Below are 12,991 nucleotides of genomic sequence, written 5' to 3'. Positions count from 1 at the left end.
TTGCCCCAAGACCAGAAATTCCTGCCCAAGATCAATGACCCTTTGCATGGTTCTGTCCTGCCCATGATGGTGGGCTCGAGAATTTCTGCCCTTAATCTCTTGATTAGGCTGTTTACAGCATTCTGGGCTCAACATTGAGTTTAACAATTTCACATCATAAACTCTACCCCAATTTTATTCTTTCTATTTATTTTTGGATACCAGTTGTTGGTGATGATTCTGTGTATCACCTCTTCTAGATTCAACTTTTACTTGTCTCATTATCACCCACTTTTGCCTTGCACATCATCCTTTTTGCAATCTAATTTCTCCTGCTTTCCACTCTATCACAGACCTTCTCTTTTCTTCTTTCTTCTCTTTCTCATCTTCCCTGCTTTGCTTAAAACAATTGCATCTCAAAGTACCCTCAATTCTGATGAAAGGCTGTTGATCTGAAACGTAACTCTGTTTCTCTCTCCACAAATGCTGCCAGAGCTACTAAGTGTTTCCAACATTTTCTGATGTTATAACGCTCTGGTGATTGGTCTGAGTAATGGAGAACAAAGCAAAACAACCACAGTCCCAGCCCATGATCCCTATTCAGCAACCCACAGACACGTGCAGGTGATACAAACATAGGATTGGATAACTGTGATGTCCAGCACAGTCAAACAGTTAGTGGACATTCAACACAAAACAGAAAATGCTGGAGAAAGTAAACAAGGCTAACAGCATCTGTGGAGAGAGAATGGAGCCAATGTTTCAAAACACGGGCTGTATTCTCTCTCCACAGATGCTGTCAGACCTGCTGAGTTTCTCCAGCATTTTCTGTTTTTGTTTCAGATTCCAGCATCCACAGAAGTGTGCCTTTATCTTAATGGACATACAATGTTTTGCTTTACACATGAAACATGTGCACTTGGGTGAGGGCATGACAATTGTGCCACCATCTTTAGAAGGTGTCTCAGCCCTGGGTAGGAGGAGAAGACAGATCAGGGCTTCTGAACATGGCAGCGCTCAATCAAGCAGGCTTCAGTGATTTAAGAACCTGTTGACATCGTCAATATCCAGTGCCAACATTTAGAGAATGGTCACTTGGTGAGAGGCTTCTCCAGTGGAGAAGCCAATGGAGTCTGCAAATCTGGGGAGCAGAGGGGAACTGGAGAGCAAAGGGGAACAAAGCTAACCAATCTCAGTACAGAGTGACTGACATCTTGAGAGGCTGAGATGAGTTTCATGCAACAATGAATAAAATTCTACCAGTCTTTACAGAATTAGCTTCATATCACAGTGTTAGTGATGCTGGTAAGCAAAGTGAAAGGCACAATGCGAGCCTCCTCTTCACCCTGCCCACCACCTTCCTCTCCCCACATCCTCATTGTTTTCTTCTCTGTCCTCTCCTCCTCATCTCAACTTCTTTCCCTTACCCTTTCTGCTCCTCCTCTGTGCTCTGCCTCGACCTTTTCCTTGTCAACCTGTATGCCCCTCCTCACACCTTTTCTCCTTATCCCCCTCACTTTCTCCTCACTTGCCCACCCCTCTCTCTACCTCAGCTCTCTCTTTCCTCTCCTCCCTAGACTATCCCAATCTCTTCTCTCATGTTCTGAGTTCAGACCTATGGGAAACTTAGCATTCTCCAATCTTGCCCAGGATTGGGAGCGAGACCCTTCAACAAAGAAATCCACTGATACCTCCCATAACTCTGACTGGGTCACCAACCTGTTTTCCACATCACAGGGGGGCTCCATTCACTCCAGGTCCCAACGTAACCAGAGCTTTCTGCAGGGCAACAGCGGATCTGTGCTGAATACTCAGTGTCTGATACCAACTCCGAGGCCACCAGCGGGAAAGCTGTCTGGTCATTTCTTATCCACTTGACTTTCTGGCGCTGTAAATGAAAAGCAATAATTTAATTCATCATTGAAAATATAAAGCCTTTGGCCCGGAACTGAATCAGCTGTTTCCTGAGGATTAATTGTGGTCATCACACTTGATCAGTTGATCCGATCCCCGTGGAAACCAGGCAGCCAGCTCATTAAAATTCATCATTAAATAGGGGTCACCCGACTCAGTCAGTAGGTCAGGGTCAGACAGTTGTGCTTCACATCCCAGTCCAGAAATTTGGCCAGGTTGGCACTATAGTGCAGAACAAGGAAAGCTGCACTATCAGAGAGTCAGTACTGAGGAAGTGCTGCATTGTCAGAGGGTCAGTATTGAGGAAGTGTCGCACTGTCAGAGGGAGAGTACTGAGATAGTGCCGTACTGTCAGAGGAGCAATACTGAGGAAATGCTACACTGTCAGAGGAGCAGTACTGAGGAAGTCCTGCACCATCAGAGAGTCAGTACCGAGGAAGTGCTGCACTGTCTGAGGACTGATGCTGAGGGATGCTGCACTGTCAGAGGTACAGTACTGAAAAAGTGCTGCACTATCAGAGAGTTAGTACTGAGGGAGTGCTGCACTATCAGAGGGGCACTACTAAGGGAGCCCTAGACTGCCAGCAAGTATCATTAAGGACCTCTTATCATTCATAAAGTCATAGAGGTTTACAGCATGGAGACGGGCCCTTCGGCCCAACTCCTCCATGCCACCCTTTTTTAACTCCCAAGCTAGCCCCAATTGCCCATATCCCTCTATATCCATCTTACCCATGTAACTGTCTAAACTTTTCTTAAAAGACAAAATTGTCCCTTCCTCTACTGGTACCTCTGGCAACTTGTTCCAGACACTCACCATGCTCTATGTGAAAAAATTGCCCCTCTGGATCTTTTTGTATCTCTTCCCTCTCCCCTTAAACCTATGCTCTCTAGTTTTAGACCCCCCTATCTTTGGGAAAAGATATTGACTATCTAGATGATCTGTGCCCCTCATTATTTTATAGAGCTTTATAAGATCATCCCTCAGCCTTCTATACTCCTGAGAAAAAAGTTCCACTCTATCCAGCCTCTCCTTATAACTCAAACCATCAAGTCCTGGTAGCATGCCAGTAAATCTTTTCTGCACTCTTTCAAGTTTAATAATATCCTTTCTATAATAGGGTGACCAGAACTGTACACAGTATTCCAAGTGTGGCCTTACCTATGTCTTGTACAACTTCATCAAGATGTCCGAACTCCTGTATTCAATGTTCTGACCAATGAAACAAAGCATGCCAAATGTCTTCTTCACCAATCTGTCCACCTGTGACTCCACTTTCAATGATCTATGAACCTGTACCCCTAGATCTCCTTGTTCTATAACTCTCCCCAACACCTTACCATTAACTGAAGTCCTGTCCTGGTTTGATCTACCAAAATGTGTCACCTCGCATTTATCTAAATTAAACTCCATCTGCCATTCATCAGCCCACTGATCCAATTGACCAAGATCCCATTGCGATCCCAGATAACCTTCTTCACTGTCCACTATTCCACCAATCTTGGTGTCATCTGCAAACTTAATAACCATGCCTAATAAATTCTCATCCAAATCATTAATGTAAATGACAAGTAACAGTGGATCCATCACTGACCCTTGAGGCACGTTGCTAATCACAGGCCTCCAGTTTGAAAAACAACTCTCTACAACCACCCTTTGTCTTCTATCATCAAGTCAATTTTATGTCCACTTGGCTACCTCACCCTGGATCCCATGAGATTTAACCTTATGCAACAACCTACCGTGTGGTACCTTGTCGAAGGTTTTGCTAAAGTCCATGTAGACAACATCAATTGCGCTGACCTCATCTACCTTCTTGGTTACTCAGACTCTGAGCAAAGACAAGCCAGAGAACAGAGCTGCAACCATTGGCAGGAGGTCAGTCAACAGTCCTCCTGCAACTGTTCAAGGGCCCCTGGGAAATCCACTCAGGAATCACGTTCTGATCATAAGAGGGAAAAACCTCAGCAATCTATCTGCAAAAATCTGTCATTCCAGCCTGAATCCCATTATTAAATAGATAACTTCCATCATATTAATGCTGTTTTTGGTTTAAAGGTGCTGTGTCTTTTATCGAGATACATAGACTATCACTAAACAAAGCAAAAGTGGGAGATGTCTCAATGCTTTCCAGACTCCCCACCAATAATTGATATGCAAAGATGCTACAAATTTGGAAGAAATTATTTGCCTGGCAGAAAGAAGCAATGATGTGGAGATGCTGGTGTTGGACTGGAGTAAGCACAGTAAGAAGTCTCACAACACCAGGTTAAAGTCCAACAGGTTTATTTGGTAGCACAAGCCACAACCACAAGCTTTCGGAGCTTGTGGCTTGTGCTAGCAAATAAACCTGTTGGACTTCTTAGAATGAAGCAGTACATCAAACAGCCACTGGAGGGGGCTGCACAATGACAATTGTATAAGAAATAAACCTGAGAACCAGCCACTCATAGCTGGTTCTCAAACACACCACCAGGACACAATTCCATCCAGTCCCCATGAATCACCCAGCCTAATCCTCACTCCCTTTGCCCTACAATATCTCACCCAGCCTAATCCCACTCCCAACCCACTCCCCATAGCATACAATATCTCACCCAGCCTAATCCCACTCTCCTAGTCACTCACCGACCCTTTGTCACGCGGGATAATCACACTCTCAATCTTGCTTTCTGCACTCTTCCATATTTATCCAGTTCAAGCAACTATCTAATTATCATATTGTAAAATTCCTGGACTTTTTCCAACCTGCGTTTGTGTGGAGAATCCTATACTCTGCATCAAGATGTTTTCCAAGCTTATATTAAATGGGAACCTTTTGGACTTGTCTCACTGACTAGAGGAAGCTTTTTTTTTATTGTTCATTGGATTTAGGAATAGCTGACAAGACCATCATTTCTTGCCCATTTCTAATTGCTCTTGAGAAGATGGCACTGGGTAGCCTTCCTGAACCACTGGAGTCCAGATATAGGTACAACCATAGTGCTGTTAGGAAGGGACCATGACTTTGACCCAGCGACAGTGAAGAAACAGCGATACAGTTCCAAGTCATGATGGTGTGTAACACAGAGGGGAACTTGAAGGTGGTGGTGTTCCCATGTGTCTGGTGGCATTGTCCTTCTAGATAGCGGAGGTCAGGTGTTTGGAAAAGTCTGTCAAAGGAGGCTTGGTGACTTGCTGCAATGCATCTTGTAGACGGTACACACTGTTACCTCTGTGTACCACTGTGTGTACAGGGTGGCAGTATGGTGGGCTGTTTTGTTCAGGATGATCTTGAACTTTTGAGTGTTGTTGGAGCTGCACTCATCCAGGCAAGTAGAGAGTGTTCCACCACACTCCTGACTTGTATCTTGTGGATGGTGGACAGGCTTTGGGGAGGTGAGTTACTCACTTTAGGACTTCCAGTCTCTGACCTGCTCTTGTCGCCACAGTTGTTATGTGGCTGGTCCAGCTCCGTTTCTCCAGCCCATTGAGATGTTTCTTCCTGATTCTCATTTACTTCAATTTTACTTAAGCACCTGATGCCATATTTGGTCATATGCTCCCTTGATGACAAGATCAGTCACTCTTACGCTTTTTTTCTCATGGTGTGTCAAGGAACTCCTGCAGTGATGTTCTGGGACTGAGATGATTGTGAGCCCCAACAACTATAACCATTTTTGTTGTGCTCAGTATGACTCCAAACATTTTTCTCCCTGATCCCTTTGACTTCAGTTTTGCTAAGGCTTCTTGATGTCACCCTTGATCAAGTGCTGCCTTGATGTTAGGGGCTCTCACTCACTTCTGGAATTTGTTCTTTTTCTTATGTTTAGACCAAGACTTTAGATAAGGGCTGGAGCTGAGTGATCCAAACTGAGCACCAGGAGCAGGTACAAGTGCCGCTTGATAGCACTGTCACTAACACTTCAATCACTTTCCTGATGAGCATGAGCCTGATCAAAAATAATGGCTGGATTGGATTTTTTATTCTTTCTGTGAACAGGGTATACCTGTTCTATGTTGACAAGTCAATGTCAGAGTTGTAGAAAGAAGATCTTGACTAGAGAGTGGCTGATTCTGGAGCACAAGTGCTCAGCAATACAACTGGGATTTTGTCAGGATCCATAGACTTTGTTGTATCCCGTCTCTTCAGTCATTTCTTGATATGACTTGGAGGGAATTGAATTGGCTGAAGACTGGGGACCTCAGGAGATGGCAGAAAAGTATCATCCAGTCAGGTAGAGATTCTTCAGTTGTATCATTCGCACTGATGTGCTGACTCCATCAACCTTGTTGAGGACATTTGCAGAGTCTCCACTATCTGTTAGTTGCTTAATTGTCTACTGCCATTTAAAACTAGATGTGGCAGGACTACAGAGCTTTGATCTGACCTATTAGTTGTGGGATCATGTAGTTCAATCTAATGCATGCTGCTTCTGCTGCTAAGCAATGTATGTAGTCCTGCGTTGTAGCTACACCAAGTTAGCATCTTATTTTTATGTACATTTGACATTGCTCCTGGAATACTCTCCTTTCACTTGCTCAACATTTACTCTATAAAGATCCCTTTATCCCATTGTCCCTCACTATTTGTGAGAGTTAATGCTGGAGGAAATTACCTCAGTGTGAGTCAGTATCTGTAAGCCTGTTTCTCAGCTAGAGTTAGTATTTCTGGAACCTATACCCAGTGAGAGTTAAGGTCTCTGAAACTGGACCACAGTGAGAATCAGTGTGTGTGGAACTGTATCTCAGTGAATTGGTGTCTGTGGAACTGTACCCCAGTGAGAGTTAATGTGTATGGAACTGTGTCCCAGTGAGAATCAGTTTGCTGGAACAATAAGAGTCAGTGCCTGTAGAACACCCATCCAACTGGGAGTCCATGTCTACCCTGGTAACTGTGGAAACCATAATTTCAGTGAAAATCACTTGCCAGTGGGTGTCTTTGTGCCTGAGCACTGAGAGTCTGTACCGCACTGAGAGTCTGTGCGGCTTGAATCCGTACTCTACTGAGAATCGGAACCCAGTGAGAAACAGTGTTTCTAGTATAATAAACAAACAGTACTGTGTGGGTAAAATGGGCAAACCTCTGGGAAGCGGAAACATAGCACTACTGGAGAGGAATAGGCCACAATCCTACCTCCCAGCTATCTTCTTTCTTCTTGTATCTCAGCTCATACTCAAAGTTGTCCAAATAAGAATCCTCAGTATAGACGATTTGCCAGGTAAAGTTGTATGTTTCACATGGAGCAACATACGAAACATTTAGATTGAACGGTGCAAGAGGTTTGACTGTAGAGACATAGATTGGTTTTACAAGTTAATTACAAAATGAACAAAATAATTACAAAATAATTAATGCAGAGCAGAAGGTGCCCACAGGGTCAGGGGTGTGAAGTAGTAATTGTGAATGTAGTTGAGGTTGTGTGAAGTCTCCCTGTAATAAAGTGAATTGACCATGTTGGTGGTGGTTATGAAAAATCCCAGAAGAACACAAGTTAAATAGGAGGAAGCAGGGACATCGTAAGAATATTTTCACCCTGATGCTAAGAGTCGTGGTATTAGTTTCTGCAGTAGAACGTTGAAATGGAGTGAAGATGCAATAGGATGTATTTTGAATGAGATAGAGAGGGGGTGGGGGGGAATGAGAGAGAGAAGGAGCGAGAATCACAGAGAGACAGGGAGTGATAGAGTGAAAGAAAAGAGGAGAAAGTAGGACAGAGAGATGGAGAGAGAGTGGGAGGAAGAGAGAGAGGGAACAAGAGAGAGAGTGAGTGATGGACAGAGTAAAAGAGAGGCATAGAGAGAAGAGGGTGAATGTTGGGACAGAGGAAGAGAGAGTAAGAGAGGAGGAGAGGGAAAGAAAGAGCGAGAGGGAACAAGAGAGAGAAAGAAAGATGGAGTGAAAGAGACAAAGGCACTGAGAGAGAGGGTGAAAGAGAAAGGGAGAGAGAGAGAGAAAGTTAAAAAGGGAGAGGGAATGAGACTGAAACAGGAGAGAGGGAGGGGGAAGAGTGTGAGAGGGAGAGCGTAAGAGGGAGAGAATAAAGCAGAGAGAGGGAGAGAGAATGAGAGTGAAAGAGATGAGGGAAAGAGAGAATGCGAAAGGGAGCGAAAACAAGTGAAAGACGGGGGAGTGAGAGAATGAAAGAGAGAGAGGGAACGAGAGAATAAAAGGATGGGGGGAGGAGAGCAAGAAAGAGAGTGTGAAAGAGAGAGGAAGAGAGAGCGAGAGAGAATGAAAGAAAGGGAGAGAGAGTGAGAGAAGGAAAAGAAAGCAAGAGAGAGTGAAAGAGAAAGGTCAAGTGAGGACATTTGCAGAGTCTCCACTATCTTTTAGTTGCTTAATTTTCTATCGCCATTTAGAACTAGATGTGGCAGGACTACAGAGCTTTGATCTGGCCTATTGGTTGTGGGATCAGGTAGTTCAATCTAATGCGTGCTGCTTCTGCTGCTAAGCATGCATGCTACACCAAGTTAGTATCTTATTTTTATGTACGTTTGACATTACTCCTGGAATACTCTCCTTTCACTTGCTCAACATTTACTCTATAAAGTTCCCTTTATCCCATTGTCCCTCACTATTTGTGAGAGTTAATGATTGTATGAAGACACAAGGGGTGGGATTTTCCAGCCTTTCTGCCAGTGGGATCCTATGGTTCCCAAAGTGACACCACCCCCCCCCTCACCTCCAATGGCATGTTCCCCAGCAATGAACCACATGAAGTGCTGTAGCTATCAGTGGGACCAGAAGATCCTCCCAGTGGCCAATGGTGAGCCACCTCCACTATGGAAAATAGGCCATGAGAGGACAGGAAAATCCCACCCATTGTTACTAGTGGAGTGCAAAATCAGTTATTGGACAACTATCTCCCCATTCACTTGAAAGTTGGGGCTAATTCTGTTTGAAGTTCACTTTAACTCATTGTCCATCCAAAGAAAACAATAAGTATCAAATTAAAAATCATTCATGTCTAACATGTATGTACAAGTGGTTTCACTCTTTATCTAACCTGGGCTGGATCTGCCCTGGCCGTATTTGATAGATTAGCGCATAGGGAGCTTTATCCTGTACCTAAGTCATGTTATGACTGTCTGGGGAGTGTTGGATGAGACAGAAAAAAGGTTTTTATTCCTCAACAACAAAACTGCTCACTCAAATGTCAACTCTTGAAATGACCAATTCATCTGATACTGACACCAATGTGCTTTCACACTTACTATTTTGTGTTGTATCAAAGTAGGGACATGTTTCAATAAACTTCTCATCTCCTTTGCTGTTTGATTTGATGCTGATGGTGTAATTTTCCATTGTAATTCCCATTTCTTGATAGAGTTTACACTTGTACTCGGTGAGACCCTCATCCCCATCGGAACAGGACATCATACTTAGGTTACAGGAAATCTCATCATCCTGCCTAGAGTGGAAAATAGGAAGAAATGACACATGATTTATAGTCTGATAGGAGAGTCCCATAATGAGCACGGTGCTGATCATTAACACAGCAGACACATTCCTGGAAGAATAGCTAGTCAGTTGGACCCTTAAGCAAGAGGTGATATTGGTCGTGGGGCTGGGTACTCCAGAGCCTGAAAGCAAGCCCCGCAGTGTTTCTGCTTCTGATCACTTTCCAGTATTCCCTGCTGGAAGGTGTGTGATCCTAGAACGAGGACAGCATCAGGTTTGATTATAGACACTGTCACTCCAAAAACATGTCTAAATTCACACATGAAGAATGGCCATAAGAACAAAGAACTTCCATTTATATCATGCCTTTCATGATCATAGTGCAATCTGATGATTAGGTATTTTGGACGTGGTTATTATTATGATACAGGAAACTGCAATGATCTGACAATCTGTTTTAGTAAAGTCTTTTGAGGAACAAATCTTGACAAAAGCAATGAGAAATTACTCCTCTCCTTTGCATAGTCTGTTTGTTACGTGTATCTTCTTGCTCTTTTTCCCCCTTGAAAAGTGGAGTGTTGAAGGATTTTGGAGGCTGACTATTAACTTGCTTTGAGCTGTGTTAATGTTCCTCCTGTGGCCAGAAGAGGGGTAGGGATTGCAAAGGGAAGGAAGGAGAGACAATACTAGACTGACAGACCATGGCAGGGAGGGGCTGATTGAAAAAGGGGGCCCAGAAAGGAAGCAACTCACCCCCACCCCTACTTTCAGCACAAGCCTGAACAGGGGTTTCTGCTGGGCTTTAACCCCATCCACCACCTTCTCCCTGTGGTCTAAAGATTGGGGCCACAAAATCCATGCCAGACTGGGGGTGCATGAGTAGGTGGTAGGAAATTTGCCCACATCATTTGACGAACTCCACCACATCTTCGCCCCTTCCCCGCCCCTACTTCCTACAAGCCCGTCAATGTCTTATTAATTACAATGTTAAGGTTTAATAGCAATCACATTGTTAAACAGGTGATGGGGATTTGTACACCTGGAAATGTGAATAGCTGGGATACTGAAATGTTGGAGAACAAAGAACAAAGAAAATTACAGCACAGGAACAGGACCTTCGATTCTCCAAGCCTGCACCGACTATGCTGCCCGACTGAACTAAAATCCCCTTCCCTTCCGGGGATCATATCCCTCTATTCCCATCCTATTCATATATTTGCCCAGATGCCTCTTAAAACTCACTATTGTATTTGCTTCCACTACCTCACCCGGCAGTGAGTGCCAGGCACCCACTACCCTCTGTGTAAAAAACTTGCCCTGTACCATCTCTGTTAAACCTTGCCCCTTAGTAATTGACTCTTCCACCCTGTGAAAAAGCCTCTGACTATCCACTCTGTCCATGCCCCTCATAATCTTGTAGACTTCTTTCAGGTTGCCCCTCAACCTCTGTCGTTCCAGTGAGAACAAACCAAGTATCTCCAATCTCTCCTCTTAGCTAATGCCCTCCATACCAGGCAACATCCTGATTAATCTTTTCTGTTTCCTTTCCAAAGCCTCCACATCCTTCTGGTGGTATGGCAACTAGAATTGAACACTATATTCCAAGTGCGGCCTAACTAAGGTTCAATAAAATTGCAACATGATTTGTCAAGTTTTAAACTCAATGGCCAGTGAAGGCAAGCATGCCTTCTTGACTACCTTCTCTACCTGTGTTGCCACTTTCAGTGACCTGTGTACCTGTACACCCAGATCCCTCTGCCTATCAATACTCTTAAGGGTTCTGCTATTCACAGTATATTTCCTATCTTTATTAAGTCTTCCAAAATGCATTACCTCACATTTGTCCGGATTAAACTCCATCTGCCCAAGCCTCCATCTCTTCACCCAAGCTTCCAACCGATCTATATTCTGCTGTACCTTCTGATGGTCCTCATCGCTATCCGCAAATCCACCAACTTTTGTGTCATCCGCAAACTTACTGATCAAGCCAGTTACATTTTCCTCCAAATCATTCATATATATTACGAACAGCAAAGGTCCCAGCACTGATCCCTGAGGGATGCCACTTGTCACAGCCCTCCGTTCAAAAATGCACCCTTCCATTGCTACCCTTTGTCTTCTATGACCGAGCCAGTTCTGTATCTGCCTTGCCAGCTCACCTCTGGTCCCATGTGACTTCATCTTCTGCACCAGTCTATCATGAGGGACTTTTCAAAAGCCTTACTGAAGTCTATGTGGACAACATCCACTGCCCTACCCTCATCAATCATCTTCATCACTTCCTCGAAAAACTCGATCAGGTCAGTGAGACATGACCTCCCCTTCACAAAACCATGTTGCCTCTCGTTAATATGTCCATTTACTTCCAAGTGAGTGTAAAACCTGCCTCGAAGAATCCTCTCCAATAATTTCCCTACCACTGAGGCTCACTGGTCTGTAATTACCTGGATTATTCTTGCTACCCTTCTTAAATAAAGGAACAACATTGGCTATTTTCCAATCCACTGGGACCTCTCCTGTAGCCAGTAAGAATACAAAGATTTTTCTCAAGGCCCCAGCAATTTCCTCCCTTGCCTCTCTTAGTATTTTGGGGTATATCCCATCAGGCCCTGGGGACTTGTCTACCTTAATGTTTCTCAAGAACCCCAATTCCTCCTCCTTTTCGATCTCAATATGACTCAAACTATCTACACACCCTTTCCAAAATTCATCATCCACTAAGTCCTTCTCTTTGGTGAATACTGACACAAAGTACTCATTTAATGCCTTGCCCATTTCCCCATTTCCTCTGGCTCCATGCATAGATCCCTCCTCTGTCCTTGAGTGGGCCAACCCTCTCCCTGGGCACCCTCTTGCTCTTTATATATGTATAAAAAGCCTAGGGATTTTCCTTAATCCTGCTGGTCAATGAATTTTCATGACCCTTTTCAGCCCTCCTTACTCCTTGCTTAAGTTTCTTTCTACTTTCCTTGTATTTCACACTTGCTTCGTGTATTCCCAGCCTCCTAGCCTTGACAAATGCTTTCTTTTTCTCTTTGACTAGGCTCACTATATGTCTCATTATCCAATGTTCCCAAAACTTATCCTTTATCCTTACTGGAATGTGCCAGTCCTGAATCCCTATCAACTTACACTTGAAAGCCTCCCACATGCCAGACGTAGATTTGCCCTCGAACATCTGCCCCCAATCTACATTCTTCAGTTCCTGCTTAATATTGTTGTAATTATCCTTCCCCCAATTTAGCACCTTAACTTGAGGACTACACTTTAAGCTTTAAGGTACTGATGGATAAGGAAAAGATGGTACAAGGCAAGTTTTTTTACACAGAGGGTAGTGGGTGCCTGGAACTCACTGCCGGGTGAGGTAGTGGAAGCAAATACAATAGTGAGTTTTAAGAGGCATCTAGGCAAATATATGAATAGGATGGGAATAGAGGGATATGGTCCCCAGAAGGGAAGGGGATTTTAGTTCAGTCGGGCAGCATAGTCGGTGCAGTAAGCTTTAAGCTACCGGTGGATAAGGAACTGAGTTGTGGGTCACTGTCCCCTAGGTGCTCCCCTACTGAAACGCGACCGTCTGGCTGGGCTCATTTCCCAATATCTGGTCCAGTATGGCCCTTTCCCTAGTTGGACTATCCACATACTGTTTCAAGAAGCCCTCCTGGATGCTCCTTACAAGCTCTGCCCTATCCACGCCCCTAGCACTAAGTGAG

General features: G+C 44.2%; 1 protein-coding gene across 1 annotated transcript in view; it reads right to left on the bottom strand.

The window, feature by feature from the left end:
• The window catches only part of LOC145354666 (interleukin-21 receptor-like), a 62,510-nt gene that overhangs the window by 35,630 nt on the left and 13,889 nt on the right, over positions 1–12,991 (bottom strand). The window contains exons 4-6 of the mRNA XM_080206099.1: positions 9,092–9,288; positions 7,011–7,162; positions 1,699–1,867 (exon numbers count right to left, since the gene is read on the bottom strand). Coding sequence (XP_080062225.1) covers positions 1,699–1,867; positions 7,011–7,162; positions 9,092–9,288 — 518 coding nt within the window. The remainder of the gene's footprint in view (positions 1–1,698; positions 1,868–7,010; positions 7,163–9,091; positions 9,289–12,991) is intronic.

This window comes from Carcharhinus amblyrhynchos, chromosome 18 (genome assembly GCF_965287045.1).
Source record: "Carcharhinus amblyrhynchos chromosome 18, sCarAmb.v2.hapA, whole genome shotgun sequence".
NCBI lineage: Eukaryota > Metazoa > Chordata > Chondrichthyes > Carcharhiniformes > Carcharhinidae > Carcharhinus > Carcharhinus amblyrhynchos.
Note: the sequence above shows the minus strand (reverse complement) of the source record. Positions and strands in the feature narration are given on the sequence as shown.